We start from the raw sequence: 19,149 nt of genomic DNA on the forward strand, positions 1-19,149 counted from the left end.
TATCGACTTGTTTCTTTTGTGAGGGAAGAGAGAAGAGTTGTATATTCACTGCTTCAGCACGTGCCTCCATTGCTTCATCTCCGCATCATCTGTTGTTGCTTGTTTGGTTCTTGTTTTGTTTTAAAAATGTATGTTACGTGCCACATACACGCACATCGAGAGCGACACCAAAGAAAAGGGGTGCCGCCCGGAGTTCAATCTCCTGCTTCCACAAACACGCCGGCACACAACCCAGAAGTCAAGAAAAGTGGTATTTATTTACATTGGGATAAGACTCGAGAAATAACTTAAGCTGAGAGGGCTTCAAAATGGCACGTAACATAATGGGGGCTCGTCTTTAAATTCATAATTCTTCGATTACGGAAACAAAGGGAAAACCTCAAAGTCGGTGAGTAAAAATCTAATCTTACCATATATCAAAAATATTTTTGGTGGGGGAGGAAATATGGAGAGTGAGGTTGAAGCCTTTTTTAGCTCTCCGTCTGTAGAGCAGTTAGATCGCTTTCAAAAAAAAGAGTTACTGCAAATTGCGGAGAGTCTTAAAATATCAGTTTCATCTTCGGCATTAAAAGCTGATGTCAGAAAAGAAATCCTGTCGGAGATGATTTCTCTTGGTAGGTTGCCTAAAGAATCTGTACCACCTGCACGTGAGTTTGATCCTGAGGTTGCACTAAAATTAAAAGAATTAGACTTGCAAATTAAGCGTCAAGAACATGAGACACGTTTGCTAGGGTTACGTGAACTAGAACTTGTTCGTTTAACGAAGCAGGAGGAACGTGCGCAGCCTGTTGTTGAGCCACAGGGGGGCCATGGGTTAAGTCAGTTTGATCCTACTCGTTACATGAAGCTCGTTCCCCAGTTTAGGGAAACGGAAGTAGATGCCTACTTTACAGCTTTTGAGAGGGTAGCTGGAAAACTGTGCTGGCCTAAAGATATGTGGGCAGTGATGTTACAGAGTAGCTTCGTGGGCAAAGCACAAGAGGTTTGCTCTGCTTTGCCCATTGAAGACTCTCTTGATTACGATGAAGTCAAAACAGCGGTTCTTAGAGCGTATGAACTCGTGCCAGAGGCGTACAGGCAGAAGTTCAGAAGTCATACGAAGACGTCTAGACAGACCTTTGTAGAATTCGCGCATGATAAAAAGGCAATGTTAGAGAAGTGGTGTATTGCGTCGGATGCTACAACATTTGAACGCCTACAGGAATTAATATTATTGGAGGACTTCAAGGGTTGCCTCCCTGAAAATTTGGTGTTACATCTAAATGAACAGAAGGTTTCTACTTTGTCTGAAGCAGCAGTATTTGCTGATGAGTACGTGTTGACTCACCGTACTGTTTTTGCCTCGCCCTGTCCTAGTCAAAACATTAGAGCGTATACTGAGCGGAATTCTGCAGGTGTGCGTTCCCCAAAGTCTGATTCTCGTGCGAGAGTGCCTGGGGGAAGTATGTTTAGACCCACCGATTCAAAACGCGCGTGCTTCTTCTGTCTTGATCCCAGTCATTTAATTGCAGACTGCAAGGCGTGGAAGCAAAAGAATGTGGCTGCTAAAGCTAAAGGAGTTGCACATTTAGTACTTGAACCACAGGTAGGAATGGCTGAGACTTTTTCACCTGGAACGGAGTTGTTTAAACCTTTCCTGATGAATGGTTCAGTTTCTATTTCTCCTGGAGACACGGCAAAACCTATTTCCATTCTGCGCGACACTGGTGCCGCCCACTCGTTTATTCTTGAAAACGTACTTCCACTATCTGCAGACACTTACACAGGGACTGATATATTGGTCCGTGGAATTGAGCTAGGGTGCATTAAAGTTCCTGTTCATTCTGTGTTCCTGAAGTCCGAGCTAGTCACTAGCTTAGTAAACGTGGGAGTATGTGTTAAGCTACCAGTTGAAGGTGTCAATTTCATCTTAGGGAATGATCTGGCCGGAGGCAATGTTTTCCCTTTTCCGTTAGTGTCTGAGTGTCCTACGAGAGATTCAGATGTGCTGGCTGTTTCTCCTCCTTTATTTCCAGCGTGTGCGGTAACGCGTGCACAGTCACAAAAATTTGCAGACACCGTTGATCTGTCTGACTCTTTTCTACTAAGTTCGAAACCAACAGAGTTGTCGTTGTCGGTGAATGACAATGTGTTTGAGACAAGCTCTGATGAGGGTAATCAAAGGCAAACTGCTACTATAGGACGAAAGCAGCTTAGTGCCACACAAAAGTCAGACTCTACTTTGTCGCGCTGTATTGAATCCGCCGTAAAATCCAAAGATGAACTCGCTCATGTGAGGATGGGATATTATTGGGACGGGGAGGTATTAAGGCACAAGTGGCTTCCAATATCTGGGGACAAGACTGACTTAGACCATGCCGACCAAATTGTTGTGCCAACCTGTTATCGTCCTGTAGTGCTCGACTTGGCTCACGATCACCAAATGGCAGGCCACTTTGGAGTCAATAAAACCTATAAGCGTGTTACGAAATATTTTTATTGGCCCGGAATAAAAGCCTGTGTCGTGAAATATTGCCGGTCCTGTCATGCGTGTCAGATTGCAGGAAAACCTAACCAGATTGTGCACCCTGCGCCCCTACACCCAATTCCTGTGGTGGGGGAGCCGTTCGAAAGATTAATACTAGACTGTGTTGGCCCGCTCCCGAAATCGAAAAGCGGACATCAGTATGTTCTCACGCTGATGTGTGCAACCACTCGGTTTCCCGAGGCGGTCCCTCTTCGTAATATAAAAGCAAAGACTATTGCGAAAGAACTAATCAAATTCTGCTCTCTTTTTGGCTTACCTCGAGTAATTCAAACAGACCGTGGAACTAACTTTACATCGAAGCTTTTCAAGCAGGTGCTAAATAGAATTTCGGTGTCGCATCAGATGTCCAGTGCCTATCATCCGCAGTCTCAGGGAGCGTTGGAGCGGTTCCATCAAACGCTCAAAACCATGTTGCGTATCTACTGCGTTGAGGAGGGAAAAGACTGGGCTGACAGTTTGCCCTTGCTACTTTTCGCTGTGCGAGAAACCGTGCAAGACTCTCTAGGCTTCAGCCCAGCGCAGTTAGTGTTTGGACACTCCGTTCGTGGCCCCCTCAGGCTTCTTAGTGAGCAAATGCTTGAGGAAGAGGTTGCACTTGTGCCAGTGGCTGAGTATGTTGATACTCTCCGTAAGAGGTTGAACCGTGCTTGTGTTCTCGCCAAGTCCAATCTAGCAGGTTCACAGGATGTTATGAAAGATTACTACGATCGCAAAAGTGTTGTCCGTTCGTTTGCTCCGGGTGAGTCGGTGCTGGCATTATTACCAGTTCCTGGGTCTCCTTTGCAATCCCGATTTACTGGTCCTTACGTTGTTGAGAAAAAACTGAGTGAAACTAACTATGTACTGAGAACACCAGATCGTAGGAAGAAAATGCGAATGTGTCACATTAATATGCTGAAGCCGTATCATGCTAGAGATCAAGTTGTAGCATCAGTTAAGGACGTGACGTTGGTGGCTCCTGTTCTCCAGAGCTCCGTAGAGGATGAAGTTGGAGTAAATATTCCAGGGCTGGGCGAAAGCTTGCAAAACTCGAACGTGCTCAACAATTTGCGTACCTTTCTTGGTCACTTACCAGATTACCAAAGAAAAAATATTACAGCATTGATTGACAGTTTTCCCAGTATTTTCTCTGATCTCCCGTCTTGTACTGATGTGTTGTTCCATGACATTGATGTTGGAGATGCGGCTCCTATTAAACAACATCCGTATAGAGTTAATCCTTATAAGCGTGGTATCATGAAAACTGAGGTTGAATACATGTTACGAAACAGTTTAGCAAAACCAAGTCAAAGCGCGTGGAGTTCGCCCTGCCTGTTGGTTCCTAAAAGTGATTCATCATTTCGATTCTGTACGGACTTCCGAAAGGTTAATTCAGTTACTAAACCTGACTGTTTTCCCCTTCCAAGAATAGATGATTGCATTGATAGAGTCGGACCAGCAAAGTTTGTTTCGAAGCTTGACCTGCTGAAGGGCTACTGGCAGGTGCCCCTTACTCCGCGCGCTTCTGAAATCTCAGCATTTGTCACACCAGACTACTTCTGTCAATATTCCGTGATGGCCTTCGGTATGCGGAACGCCCCGTCCACGTTCCAACGCCTAATGCAGTTGGTACTGCGTGATGTACAGAATTGTACTGCTTACCTTGATGATATTGTTGTGTATTCTTCCACGTGGGAAGAACATGTTGAATCATTACGTGAGGTATTCTCCCGACTAGCTGGTGCATCACTAACTGTGAACCTGACAAAATGCGAATTCGCCAAAGCCTATGTCACCTATCTTGGTAAACGTGTGGGTCAAGGTCAGGTTTGCCCAATAGATGCCAAGGTAGTGGCCATAACTGAATTTCCTACACCCACAAATAAACGCGAGTTACGCCGCTTCATCGGAATGGCTGGTTATTACCGGGGGTTTTGTCGCAATTTTGCCACTCTTATTGCACCCCTAACTGACCTTCTCCGACCGACATCAGGTTTTAACTGGACTCCTAATTGTGAACGTGCTTTCTCTGGAACAAAAGACCTATTGTGTAATGCCCCAGTCCTGGCCGCCCCTAACTTTGAACGGCCTTTCCAACTTGAGGTTGACGCGAGTATGGTAGGGGCAGGAGCTGTTCTTCTGCAGACGTCAGAAATGAACATCAAGAAACCTGTGTGTTATTTCTCGAAAAAGTTTAATCGCTGTCAATACAAGTATAGCACTATTGAAAAAGAGGCTCTCGCATTATTAATGGCATTGAAACATTTCGAGGTTTATCTGGGTGGGTCCACGTTCCCTGTCAAAGTTTTTACGGACCATAATCCGTTGGTTTTTCTCAATCGCATGTACAATACAAACCAACGCTTAATGCGTTGGTCCCTTGCTCTTCAGGAGTTTAATTTGGAGATTGTCCATAAGCGCGGTACTGAAAATCTGATTGCTGATGCGCTATCCAGAGCGCACACTGCTGAAAATGCAGAGTAAGATAAAAGATCAATGTCATGTGGCCATTAATCTTTTGGGGAGGGGAGGAGTGTTACGTGTTAGAACGTAATTGTGGTGTTAAGTGTTAACCTGTGAGCAGTGTGTATTTTCTTGTGTCTCTCTCTCTTTCGCTCCCTGCTCATTAGAGCAACAGGTGCAGCTGCTAAGTGGGCGCAGCTGAAGCATGTCAACGTGTGGATATAAGCAGTGAGGATTGTCTGTTTGTCGAGCTCACCCTCCTGCTTCCTTGGTGTAGATCGTGTGTGGACGACTGCTGCTTAAAAGAACGGTGTTGTGTTACCCCGAGAGAGCTGTGCTGTGTCCCAGTTCATGTAAAACTCCTGGTGAGGAGTTAGAACTGGTAGTGGTATTAGGCAGGTAATTGTATTGTTAAACTAACCATTGTTTGTTTAAAATAACCTGTGAGAGAGGTTTTTAGGCCTTTTTATTTCCTTTATAGTTTTCTCCTGTTTAATGGTCAGAAAGGGAGGTAAGGATTTGTATTTTATTTATTGTTTAATTCCAGGGAAGAGGACTTAAAACTTAGTTAGAAAACTCCCTTTTGTTTATTGTTTTGGCCATTTTGAAGCCCTCTCAGCTTAAGTTATTTCTCGAGTCTTATCCCAATGTAAATAAATACCACTTTTCTTGACTTCTGGGTTGTGTGCCGGCGTGTTTGTGGAAGCAGGAGATTGAACTCCGGGCGGCACCCCTTTTCTTTGGTGTCGCTCTCGATGTGCGTGTATGTGGCACGTAACATGTATATTTAAAAAAAATCAGCTGTTTTTCTCGGACATGGGAGGAGTTACGCAGCTGGATGCTGTCAATCACTCCCTGACTCCGCCCACCAGCTGAGCAGATCTTGATCCTACTGAAAGCTCATTTTTAGTGATCTCAAACTCAAATTTTGGACAAAACTTTTTTAGATGTATGGCTTTGATTTTCCTTAAGTTTAAAACGTTTTGAAATATATATATATATATCTCATGTAAAATGTTAATGTAGTAAAATAGTATGCCATCTTTTCCCCCCATTAAAATAAGCTTAAAATTATATAACTTTATTTTACTTCGTGTCAAGTGTCTTGCTGCCTATTAAAAAAAAAATGGTTAACAGGTAATCATAACTATTTAGTAATTAGCTATTTAATATATTGCCTAAAAGTATAAAACTAAAATCTAATACATTAATGTTTTTAAAGTAATAACAATAAAACCCGAACAAAACTAGAGGGTTAATAATTTTCTGAAACAATGTTTCGGTTCATGTCACCAACAATATTGCAATATGTTTTCTTTGTTGAATCAGCTACTTTGTTTCTCTACCTCGTTTCTCATTTTTATTTCTACTACTTTAATTATCATGCAACCGCTTTAAAAAAATTTATAAAGCATAAAATAAATGAAAAACAGTCCTACGATCTTAATTCATGTTTGTTGTCTCCTGGTGTCTGATTTGTTGCTGCTTGTTATTCCAAAGAACATTTTCCTTGTTGTTTTCAGATTAAAGAAGTAAAAAAAAATTTTGAGTAACTTTATTACTATATTTTTATTACTATATCTCAGATGAATAAATCTGATTTCTTTGCTGTATGTTCAGAGCTGATGAATGTTGAGCTCATGATAAACTGTGTCTTGCTTTGAGAGATATTATTGACTTCAGTGAATAAACACAGAGCGGTTCAAGGTTTGAGTTTATTGATGCTGGTCACATGACACTGTAAAGCGACATAAGCGTTTGATTGGTTGAGCTTTGATGACATCAGCACCATCATGAAGACCCGCTCATCCCTCCAGTGGACTTCATGCCTACAAAATTAAAAGAGAGGAAAGAACTTGGATGTAACTCAATCAGTCACGTTACTGGACTCTTCTAACACTGTAATGCAAAAATAAAAATGGGACACTTTGCATGTACATTACATTTACATACAATATATAAACTAGAATAAACAAACTGTGAATAAAATAATCAAGCGGTTTGCATTTCTATATGGATTCTAACTATGGTTTTATGGACACGCTGATGTAGTTCCCTAATTTAAGGGACTAGGGGTTGATTTGGACACAGTTTAGACCAGATAAACACAATACCTCAGCTGGCAGAGTACTTGATGGCATCACTGGATCCGATGAGACTCCCTCCAATGCCATCAGAGCATACGCTGTACCTCCGCCCACTGGCACCTCAATTGCACCAGAACCACCTGACTGTGCTTCAGAGGCGGGAACTTCGGCTCCGCCTCCTGCACCTGCAGCCAATCACAATCATCATCACAGACACTCAAGTCTTGTCATTTTAATAACGGGTATAAGATGTGAAAAATTTAAAAGCAACAAATATTTTAATGTTTCAGAAACTAAAAACTAAATTGTAAAGTGTTTTAAACATTAAAATAAAAAAATGAACCATTAAAGAACATTAATCAAGAATCAGCACATGTTATGATTTGCCACGTTTTAGTCCAAATTAAAACGTTAGTATGAACAAAAGTTTGAGAATACATATGTAATTGTAATCTGTAATTTATTGGTGTTGTTTGATAAACATTGCAAATACAAAAAGTGCATAAAAACTTAATAAAAATTCAGTTTAAATTGACTTAATCTCTTCCCTGACAAGTGAAATACATGTACAAATACAAGACCCTAAAGATTAAAAAAATTAGTAATATATATCACCATATATATCCCCCCTGACTGATTACAATAAGAAGTGCAAACATTTTTTAAATATATATTATTATTGCTTGATATGTTTAAATATGCAAATTATTAATTGTCTAATATCCAATGCACTAATTTGCATAAATTTAAAGTATATTAATCTGAAGATGGCATAAAGCCAAGCTGAAAATTCTAGTTAGATATTAGAGTTTTTCCAGAGGGGATTCTGGTTTTTGGATTTGGATTTTAGGATTTCTGATTTCTATTTTTAACACTCAAATCAGAAAATACTGACAACAGACAGAAAACAAACACTTTTTAGGAGTAATATGTTGTATGGATCAGTGTGAATGATATATTAACAAATCATCAGAATATAGAGAGGAATAAAACTGTCAGTTTTAGTGTTTGTAAATGCTGTAAGAAAGTGTAGACATGATTACTGAAGCAAAATAGACCAAAATCTAAAAAGTGATCAATGCATGAAAACAAATGTTTCTGTTTCGTGTTAACATTCACATTTGTGGCTGTGCATGTCCACTGTAACGATATAACATATTGCCAAATATCAGCTTTGTAATCAGGATTTTTATCTTAACGGTCTTTGCACACTTTAAGCTCGAAAATCTTGCCAGAAATTTTCAAACGTCAAAAAAATTAATTCGACTTCACGTTGTGTCAATAACATGTACACACTGCCTCCGAAACTTTCGTCCGTCATAAAAAAATTCAGATCAGATTCGGTTTTGTACATTTTCACATCCGTAGCCAGCATTTTGATAGTGAAGGATGACGAATGTGAACAAACAATATGAAAAAATGCATACAAAAAATCCCTAGGACCTTAATTTATAACTCACCACGATCATCAGATGACGTCAAAGCGATCCTCTCTGTCTCCACCTTCAGGACCTCCACCTTCTCGGTCTCCACCTTCAGGACCTCCACCTTCTCGGTCTCCACCTTCTTTGTCTCCACCTTCTCGGTCTCCACCTTCTTTGTCTCCACCTTCTCGGTCTCCACCTTCAGGGTCTCCATCTTCTTGGCCGGTTTCTTGAGCGCGCTGAGGTTGCTGAACTCTCCAGCTCCCTCCAGCAGAGCTTTGTATGTGCTGATCTCTCGCTCCAGCTGGACCTTGGTGCTGAGCAGCAGCTGGTAATCACGGCTCTGCTGAAGAGTGCTCTCACGCACCGAGGTCAGCTCTCCCTCCAGACTGCCGGCCAGCTGAGCTAGAGAGAAGAACTGAGACTGATACTGAGCCTGGACCGCCACCAGACGCTGCTCCAGATTCGCCTTCTGCAGCACAACACAGGACATCCAGCGATTAAACACACATCTGACGCCAGAGCATCGATTCAGCACCATGTGCATGATCAGATACAAGATGTGTTGACCCAGGTGAAGAGCAGAGGACGGTGTACCTCCATCAGTGCGGCGTCCAGCTGTGTCTGCAGGGTCATGCTCTGTTTGTGGCTCTCAGTGATTTCAGAGCCTCCGCTGACGGTGGTCTCAGTGAACAGCTCCACCTCCGCCTGCTTCTTCTCCACCTGAACCACAGCAGCAGTGTGCAGTTACTCAGAACAACGAGCAGAGTGAGAGTGAATCTGGTGCTGTCTGTACCTGTTTGGTGTACCAGCTCTCGGCCTGCCGGCGGTTCTTCTCGATGACCATCTCGTACTCGGCGCGGATGTCGGCCAGCACTCGAGACAGATCCGTGCTCTCGCTCTCCTTCACATCCACCGTCACGGTACCCATCATCTCCCCGCGCAGGGCTTTCATGTCCTGAGCACAAGAACAACCTCATTCACTCCACAGACGCAGTTAAAGAGGATTGGAACTGACATTATAGCTTGAGTTGATTAGTGGAGGTTTAGCAAGACAGACAAAAATAAAACAATTGATACGGAATTTTCCATTGCACTTAGTGTAAATAGACACTCCATTTTTTTTATAATAAATAATAAATGTATATATGTGTGTTTCTAAATATAATTAAATTATATTATTTTTATTATCAATTATTTTACATTACAATTATTTAATAATATTACATAAATGATATTGCCCATATAATAAATGATCATCTAAATAAATATTTGTAAATCAGTTGAGATGTAATCTTGTGTTCTTCAGAGTTCAGAGTTGACGGTGTGTTCACCTGATGGTGTGCGTCTTTGAGAGCGGCGCGCTCCTTCTCCAGACCCGTGACCTCCTGCAGAAGGATGGCGTTGGTGGAGCTGTACTCCCTCTTCAGGGTCTTCAGACCGGCGATGTCGCTCTCCACAGACTGACGCATGGCCAGCTCCGTCTCGAACCTGTACCGCACGGTTAAAATGCTCAGATACGTTCACTCTTCACACCATCACTACAACTGCAACGTACTGGTAATCGTTCTACTGTGAGGAAAGCAAATCTGCACCACAACTATAACGACAACGACACAGAAGAATTATATCGAAGATAGTTACCGCGCATGGTGTGGATGCTAATATAGTTATGTTAATAGTTAAAGTTATCGTGAGGATAGGCCTTTAACCAAAGTGATTCATTAAAGCATTGAATGTGGCTCATCCAGTCAGAAACTGATGTGAATCAAACTCACTTCATTCTGAAATCATCAGCGGCCAGTTTAGCGTTGTCCACGGCTAAAGTGATGCGTGTGTGGTCCTGCATGAGAAGCAGAAGCTGGAGAGAAAGAGGACAGATCATGTCAGATGCGTAGCACATTACTGTAATGCTGTTTTATTGAGAAGAGAATGTGGGCACCTTCTCGCGCAGTGGCTTTATCTGGATCTCGTAGGGCTCCAGGTTGAAGCTGCTCTGGACTCTGTTGATGGTGAATGAGCGGAGCTTCTCGTTGAGCTCGAAGTTCGTGGTCTCCAGGCGCTTCACCTTCTCCAGGTAGGTTGCGAGACGGTCGTTCAGAACCTGCATCTGCTGTTTCTCGTTGATGATGTTGGACATGGCTTCTGCGAAACAGCCTCCACCCGCTCTGAAACTCGCCCCGAAGGAGCCTCCGCCTGCAGCGCTTGAGAGAGTGCCTCCAACCGTCCTCAAACTAGTCGAGAGAGAACCTCCACCTATGCCGTGACCAGACCCAAATCCGGATCCGAACCCCAATCCAGCACCAGAGCCAAAGCCCAAGCCGGCACCTGATCCGAAGCCAAATCCAGCACCGGAGCCAAAGCCCAAACTGGCGCCGCTCTGCAGACCTCCAGCCATCACCGACTGACTCCCAAAGCCAGAGAAGCAGACGGGAGCCAGGGAACGGCTGCTGGACACAGAGAGAGACCTGCCAGAGGCACTCTGAGATCTGAACGCCATGTCAAGAGTGGAGAGACGTGAGAGGAGATGATATCAGGAGATGATAACAGCAGAGGTGCTGCTGTAGAGTAGTGCAAGACGCTGGAGACGGCCTGTTTTATAGCCGGTCTTCATACACATCAGTCACTCAGTGATGGGCCCCTGGGCAAGAGCGTATGGCCCCGGGGACAGAACCGTTTACAGGCATAATGACATGCAAATATTCAAAAAAGTACTTTGATGGAGGTCCATGAGAAAGGGAAGGAGACATCTCTGAGGGAGAGCTGAATTCAGGTGTAGTTAATGCTCATCTGAGCTTGTTACAGTTAGAAACACAAAACTACACAAGATATACTTTAAAAGCACTGATGCAATGCACACCTGATGTTTTCTTGGGTAAAGCAGTGAGTTTTATTTGTGCAGTTCGGTCAGGTAGTGATTGTGCAGCACACTTTATGCTGGGTTTTTGAAGAACTTCAACCAGGAGCTGAAATAATATCTCTTGATGTCTGAGAGTCTCAAGCTCACAGGAGCCTCGGGAACAAATGCTGCAAGGTTTTTCTGTTTCTCATCATCTCTCTCTTCACTATCTGCAAATTAAACAGGCAAATGAATCGTTTCAGTGAGGATTAAACAAAATTATGTAAACGCTCAGTGTGGGAACCATGTGTATCTGCAATCTCATCAGCATGGCCACAAATACCTTTGGAAATACTAGTTAAAAACGCTGCTTCACACATCAAATTCTCTCTCTCTCTCTCTCTCTCTCTCTGTTCAAATTCATTTCTTGCCAGTCAGATACAGACTGTGGAGTTGAAATGTTAGAAATGATTTTATTGACCTACACATTCATCATCACAAGGTCATCATCATCATATAGCAGGAAAAACACAGATGATGTCAAAACTCATATTAGAAAATATCCCAGCAGCCCCACACACACACACACACACACACACACACAGACAGAGCAGAAAGCATGAGTCCTTCATATATGACCCTGAAAGTCTGTTATATTCATTTACCATACATGTAAAAAAAAAAAAAACAGTATTTTGATGCTTTTTATGAGGCCATTACCCTTTGACCCTCATCCAGCCCATCAGTCCTGAAACACAGACATATGAAGGAAACATCTACACACACACCAACACTGATGCTTATGATGGAGGTCCAATGGCTTTTTAATACCGATCGAGGATCAGGTTCTCAGGACCGTGACTCACTGATCCATGTTCAGCTGACAAACTCTTGTTGAACAGTCACACACATCAACACATGATGCCTCACGGTCTTTAGACGGCTGGAGATCCATCAGGAGGAAGGAGAGAGTCATTTATTCCACACAGGTTGATGAAGAATGGAAAGGCTGATGAAACATTATAAAAGAGAACAAGAGATCTCCTAAAATCATCTAGCCAAACAGAGACTAGACAGTGAAACCCAGCGGTGATTCTCACTAAAACTACAATACTGGTGGGATTTGAGATTCAAAAGATTGTATCTATAAGAGAAGAGAATATAGATCATATAAATCAGAGAGAAACACTTCAAGTGCTCAGTTGGTGTGACCATCAAGAGATATTATGAGACTGAACCTGAACATTCACATGCAAACAGGAAGTGTGGTTTCCTCAGTCTTTAGTAATGTGAAAACCTTAGGGATCATCTGTCTTCATGCAGAGTCAGAAAACATGAGAAGGTCCTTCTGCTTGATCATAAACAGTTCACTCGACTTGCTTCATTATAGAGAGAGTTGTGTTGTGGATTTAGTGCTGGTAATATTTTTGTTTGGACTAATGGCACTTATAGTGTGTTCATCGGGGTAGGCCTGGTTAATTTGAGCCGGAGGGTTTATTATTGGTGGGAGGAGTTTATTGCAGAGAGAGGAGCTTAGGTGCATTCACAGCATGTTGTAATTACGATACCATCTTGTTAAAAACATTCACGTCCTCGAAGAACTAATAATTACAGCTTGTAAACCTGACCACCGCAGTTGATAGTGTTGCCATAGAACTGCATAGCTCTGAATCCAAGGATGTGAACAACTCAGATTAGAATGGCTTGTGTTGTCATCTCAATATTATCATAATCATAACATGGCATGAATGCAGCATAGTTTAGCTTGGAGAGTGTGGTCATCTTGAGTGAATGGGGTTACTTGTGTGGGTAGGAGGGATTTATTTTAGCTGAAGTCAATCGGTGTGTTCGACTTGAAGCAATGCTGTCCAGGCCGATTGGTATATGGCTTGGTAAAGTGGTAAAGTGCCACAAGAGTGATGAAAGAGCAGACAGCTTCTTATGCGTTTTAATCGCCCTCACAATACTTTTGTGGCTAGTTCTGTAAATGGTAGGGGTTTATTCAGGTAGGAGTGGGTTATTTAAGTGGGAGCAGTTTATCTCAGCAGAAATGGTTTATTTGTTTGAGTAGGTGGAGTCTATTTGGGTGTTGCTACTTTTTTGGGCGTGCCATGTTTTTTAGTGTGCCAGAGATGGGCGGGGATAGTGAAAGCATCGACGCTCATGCTCAGGGTACGAGATGGAAGTGTATTGAACTGTTTCCTTTCGGAGCTGTATTTATAAATGGCCTCCACAGCTGATGAGGAAATGACTCGCGGGCCGACGCCGCAGAGTCGATGCAGCTCCTCCGACTGGCCGTCTCGAGTGTAGATGGCACGGAACTGACAGTTGGCATCACGCATGAGAATCAGGAAGTGACTGGCGGAGCTCTTCTCCATCTCCTAGAGAGACAGGAGGCAATGGGAATGTCAGAAAGTGAAAGTGCACAAAGGGAGTATTGTCTTTGTAGAAAGATGAAAAGTGACTCACCACTATGATCTTGTTTTTCTGGGATTCATTGACTTTGCCAGCAAGACAGCACCGTGAGAGAGCGCTGTGAATGATGAACTTGTTTGATTTAAAACTGGGTTCCTTAAATAATTTAGGACCTGAAATAGAAGATAGAACAGATAAACAGAGAACTAGAAAACCACACAGATCAAATAAGGTACTGACTACAGCCAGCAGATAGTGCTATTATTTCATCCTTTCAAAACAGGTCAAACCACTTGATCTGAAGTCATACTTACCTGTTCTGCACAGTGCAAAACCTCTTGAGGGTGTTATTATGAGTACTAGCCAACCAGAAAACCTTATCTAAAGTCACGCTCTAGCAACCACCCTGAAGATCCTAGAAATTGCCCGCCAATCACTCAAGACAGCCCAGTTACCCACCACCAGAAGATCTCAGCTAAGTTCCAGTAACTGTGCAGAACATCCTATAAGCCAACTAGCACTTATTCATAACAGCCTAGCAACCACCAAGCAATGCCCTAAGAACATAATGGCGACCACATACAGAACTACAGATGACATACATAGCTCTAAAATTTCACACTAACCCTAACTTCTTTTCATACATTCAAATCTTAAAATCAATAACCGCCTCTTTACCTGTGTATTCTGGGAGTGAGGCAGGAGAGGAGGTATTGAGGGCATGTTCCAAGTCTTTTTCTCCACTCTGATTGGCCAACTGCCCTGATGACATCACCTTTGAGGGTGAATCTGAGCAACTGAGTTGTAGATAAGAAGCTTTAGACAAAGTAAAGACAAAGATGTATAGAAGACAGAAAGACATGGCAGCTGGTTACAGTACCTCGCAGGCTTTTCAGTTGATAGAGATGTGCCATCTTTCATGTTAGAGACAACTGTGTGAATGAACAAAACTGGTTTTAGAGCAAAATACAAAACTCTCCAAACTCTAATTCCATCTCACACTGCTCAACAAACAGATTGACAGTCCTGCCCCAAACTTATTCTGGTTGAGCAAATGTTGCTTCTTCTCTCATATAGATAGCAATTCTGTTTGGTGGCACTAGTAGTTACCCACTTCAGGTAGTAATTTAAGCACCAATGATATGTGATTACCTGCTTTGTTCTTTCCTGGTGAGCGTGTGTGAGTAAGTTCATGGTTGTTGTGCGGTTTGTGTGCATGTTGTTTTTTGCAGCTGTGCTTTGCTGGTTTCTGTTTGAGAACCTTCCCTAGATCAGCCATAATCTTTAGCTGCTGACGCATTTCATACTCTGTCCTGGTGAATGTTCCTCGTCGCAGGGGTGTTCCTGGGGGTGTTGCTTTTGATGGAGGGGGCGGGGTGTATGAAGTGGGCAGTGACTGTGAAAGCAGCATAGTTTGAGAAGGTCCCAGGTCATCCACAGAAGCCTGTTGACTGTTGGAGAAAGCAGAGATCATTGAGTCCTGAATGAAGTTCCTGAATGAACGGGTTTGGAGAAGTAGATGTCCTTACCTGTTCTCAGGGTCTTGTCCATGTCTTGCACGTTTCTTGATCTCTTGAGCCCGTCTTTGCTGCCGTTCCAACAACAGAGCCCTTTTCTGGGCCATTTCCTCCTCCGAAAGACCCTCCTCCTGAACACCCACAAAGACACACATTACAAACACCTAAGACATGTACAAATAGCCAAAGCGGAAGTAGACCTTCACAAACCTTGAAGAACACATCGAGTCCTATCTTGCTCTCATTCTCTGTCTGGTCGCTCATGGAATCCGATGAGAATATTTCTGTACCCTGTTCCAGATCCGTGTCATCTCCCATGGTCCCTGCACCCTCTGTCTCATCTATCACCAGGGCGCTGCTAAGCAGCATATCGCTTTCAAATGAGCACTCTGACGGGGCTCCTGAGCTGCTCCCACCTCCTAACAGTTCAGCTGGGAGTGCAGATGGAGGTACAGCCTCCAGCTCAAGGTTGAAGATCGGGGTGTGATGGTCGCTGGAGCCAGATTCTGAGGTGCTCTCTTGAGGTGGAACAGGTTGCGGTGGAGAGTCCTGGGGTGTGTATGGACCACCGAGTCGCAGCGAGGAGCAGGTCTGCACCTGACACTGGCTCGGAGAGACTCGACGCAGATGGGGAAGTGTGTCCACATTCTTTGGGGGCGTAAGGACACGTGTGAGAGGCTGGAAACCGAGGTCTGTGGGGCGGGAGGGACGTTGTCGTTTGGGGCTCTTAGGAACAGCACCACGGGATTTGCGTGGAGCAGATGCTGCTGAACTTTTAGGGGATCTTGATGTGTCAGAAAGTTGTCCTGAGCGTGATGGAGATCCAGAGGGTGAAATGATACTGGTGGACTCTCTAGAAAGATGAGGGGGTGTAACAGGGGATTTAGAAACAGCCGGGATGACCCAGGCCTTGCTGGAGGTAGGTGGCTTATTTGAGTGGGTGTTTTTCGGAGAATTCGGAGTTTTCTTTCCCATGAGCTTTTGCTGCTGTTCTGTAAGGCGCTGCATGTCCCTTTGTAGGGACTGTAGGGTGGAGGTTAGCTTGGCTACTGCCTCATTATATTCCCCCAATGGTGGCTCTTTCCCGTCCTCTTCTTAGTTTCAACAGAGAAAGTAACCTGTTTCTCCAGTTTAGGCGGTGCTATTACATCACCAACATTCTCCATCTTCTTCTGCTCTCCATCATTTTCTTTCTTCTCCTCCTCCTTTTTCTTTTTTTCCTCCTCCTTCTCTCTGTCCTCCTCTTGTTGGAGCTGCTGCTCCATTCGTGTTAGTCGTTCATCCAGAGTGAGGGACTGTCCGTTATCTTCCAGTTCTTCCCCCTGCTTCTTCTGGAGTTGAAGGAAGGCAGTCTTTCCAAGCCTTTGCCTGTGCTTGGTAAAGATGGCCTCAATCCGCTTCTTTTGAGCTTCAATAGATCTACGCTTCTCCTCCAGACGTGCACCTAGCTCCTGCGCCTCCACTGCCCCAACGGGGCTCATCATCGCAGGGCTCAACAACGACTCCACATCCTGGGACCTGGAATTACTTGGGGATTCTGGCATCTTCTTTCTCCGTTCAGCAAAGTTTGTCATGCGACCAGTCATGGGCCCGTTGGCTGGGCTGGAAGAGGTTTTGGGAGAGTCTTCTGTTGTGTCGCACTCTAAACCTTCATGGTTTTCTTGTGAACCAACAGGTTGTCGTTTGAGGTTCCCGCGGCTTTCAAGTCCTCCTCCGATTGGTCGATACATCATCCCTGATCGGCAGGGAGCAGAGCTGCTCAGTCTGGCTTCACCCCCCTCAGGGGAGTGGAGGTAAAAGCCAGATGGAGCACCCTCTGGCCGCAGCCGGGGCTCAATGTGTACTGGACGGGCAGTATGAAAAATCTGCAATGCTTCTTCTATAGTAGGTAACTCTCCCAGAGGAGCATGACAAATGAGTTTACTCAGATCCTCTGGGGGTGTGTAAGGACCGGGGTTGGTTACCATTGTGAGGCTGTCCGTGCTGACAGAACGGAAAAGAGGATTGCCCATAACAACATCAACATCACTGTCCAGTGGGAATGGGATGTTGAAGGCCACAGCGGAGAGAGGACGGCTGAGACAGAGAAAGTGTTAAAGATTGAAGATCCCTATTGCTTGATAAATAAATTCTATAAATAAAGATGTTTAATGATTTGGAGTACTATTTAGTCACATAAAAATTAAATTATTCGTACTTTCTTTAATTGAATGATCATTGTAAAAAAGGCATACCTAATTTGCTTTTTGTTCCAGCCCCGTCCTTCTACATAATATCAAATATGAAAAAAAAAAACATAAAAAACACATTAAGGATACATAATTGCAAATATAAAACTACAAGTTCTAGAAAAAGCACAACTTGTAGCCCAAAGCCTGAACTAAAGAAAAAGAAATGAGAATTCAGATTCCAGAGAGCTCTCACCAGACACAGCATTGGACTGAGGCAGGAGCGACTGCTTCAGAAGGAAAGATGGAGCTCCACTGCAAGAAAGATATCAAATCCCATGATGCAGATCAACTGCTAACAAGATAAAGCAGCTTCTGAGTGTTTTGTAAAGAGTGCTTTACCTGTTGCTGTTGCCACTGATCGGACTTGTGCAATCCACCAGATCTGATGCATCTGTAGGACAAAAGAGAGCTTGTTTAGGTTCTGTATGTTCTGTGTGTTTTTATATTTACTCATATGTTTATGTATGTTTATTTCCACCTGTTAGGTCCAGTGTGTGTTTGGGTTTGACAAAGTCTGGTTTCTGTACTTCGAACGTGGCGAACAGCTCCGAAAGGAAGCACATAATGTTCACCTTTTTGGGTCAAAAGACACAATGCTTACATTTTTTTCATAATATTATGCATTTCATGATTCTCAATAAATGCTATGCTGCATGTCCATCTCATTTCTAAAATGGGTGGGGCATCTCTCACCTGTAAGGCAGCAGGGTTACAAAGTGGGTGTGGCATATCTTACCTGTAAAGTGGGCGGGGCATAGAGTAAATCCTCCAGCTGAAGGGGGCAGCAGCTCTTTAGGTGGCTTTCACAAAACTCTCTGATCAGCTGAAGATTGTACACACTGTCTGCTACGGACATGGTGTCCTTCAAACACACATCTACAGAGAAAAGCACAGAGGAGTAAATAACATTTCTAATGTGTGTTACTAAGGTGTTTTCTTTTAAGGTTTCTGTTTGTTTGTAGACAGCCATATAAACGTGTGTTTTACCCTCCAGGGGCAGAATCTGAGGACAGTAGAAGTGAATGGCAGCAGCGATGCCGCAACCGTTAGACAGATCCTTCACTCCAGAAACCACCACAAACACCGGAGTCTGTTTAGACTGAACCTTATCTTTTCTGTAACGGATCTGAGACAGACAGACGGACACACAGACAGCAGGAAAACTGTCAGAAGAAAGATAATCTAAAAATGTTCATTTAAAAAGATAGTCAAAGAAAACCATGGAGGGAAATAGCAACAAAAACATTCAACTGAATCAGATTCACTTTTATTATGTCTGACTCGCAGAATCAGAGATTCATTCACTGTTCATTTCAAAACTATCAGTGAATGTGCAATTGATAGAAAAAGTGCATCATAAATCATCACAGTCCTTCAGTGACTGGTCATTGAGTGAATGTCAGCGTGCAGGAGTCGCTGTCAGATAGCTGTTCAGATCCACTCAACACACACACACACACACACACACACCAAACAAAATCAGCACAAGCCAGCCAGTGCATACAATAAAACACAATCACACACATAATCTCATGAAAACAAGTCTGGCTCACGTTTCACCCCAGGATCAAAAAGAAAAACTACATTGTACAGATAATTAAGCCTATTTTTAAACTAGTTTAAGATCTTTAAGCATATTTTCACCAGTCTTCTTCATTGTAAATGCA

General features: G+C 43.4%; 1 protein-coding gene and 1 pseudogene across 2 annotated transcripts; both read right to left on the reverse strand.

Moving 5' to 3' along the window:
- Nucleotides 1-6,670: 6,670 nt before the first annotated feature.
- Nucleotides 6,671-11,049, reverse strand: LOC113074357 (keratin, type I cytoskeletal 47 kDa-like). 2 transcript variants are annotated; one of them, XM_026247180.1, is made up of 9 exons: nucleotides 10,423-11,049; nucleotides 10,259-10,341; nucleotides 9,815-9,971; nucleotides 9,277-9,438; nucleotides 9,078-9,203; nucleotides 8,650-8,952; nucleotides 8,517-8,619; nucleotides 7,084-7,241; nucleotides 6,671-6,798 (listed from the first exon to the last, which is right to left on the reverse strand). In XM_026247180.1, exons 1-9 carry the CDS (start codon nucleotides 10,978-10,980, stop codon nucleotides 6,793-6,795), a joined length of 1,656 nt encoding a protein of 551 aa, XP_026102965.1. In that variant the 5' UTR covers nucleotides 10,981-11,049; the 3' UTR covers nucleotides 6,671-6,792. The 2 variants fall into 2 exon arrangements, with proteins under 2 accessions (XP_026102965.1, XP_026102964.1); XM_026247179.1 differs by having other exon boundaries at nucleotides 8,517-8,952.
- Nucleotides 11,050-11,139: 90 nt separating this feature from the next.
- The window catches only part of LOC113074356 (calmodulin-regulated spectrin-associated protein 3-like), a 13,900-nt pseudogene continuing 5,890 nt past the window's right edge, over nucleotides 11,140-19,149 (reverse strand).

The sequence above is a fragment of the Carassius auratus genome, unplaced genomic scaffold, assembly GCF_003368295.1.
Source record: "Carassius auratus strain Wakin unplaced genomic scaffold, ASM336829v1 scaf_tig00014309, whole genome shotgun sequence".
In the NCBI taxonomy this organism is placed as follows: domain Eukaryota; kingdom Metazoa; phylum Chordata; class Actinopteri; order Cypriniformes; family Cyprinidae; genus Carassius; species Carassius auratus.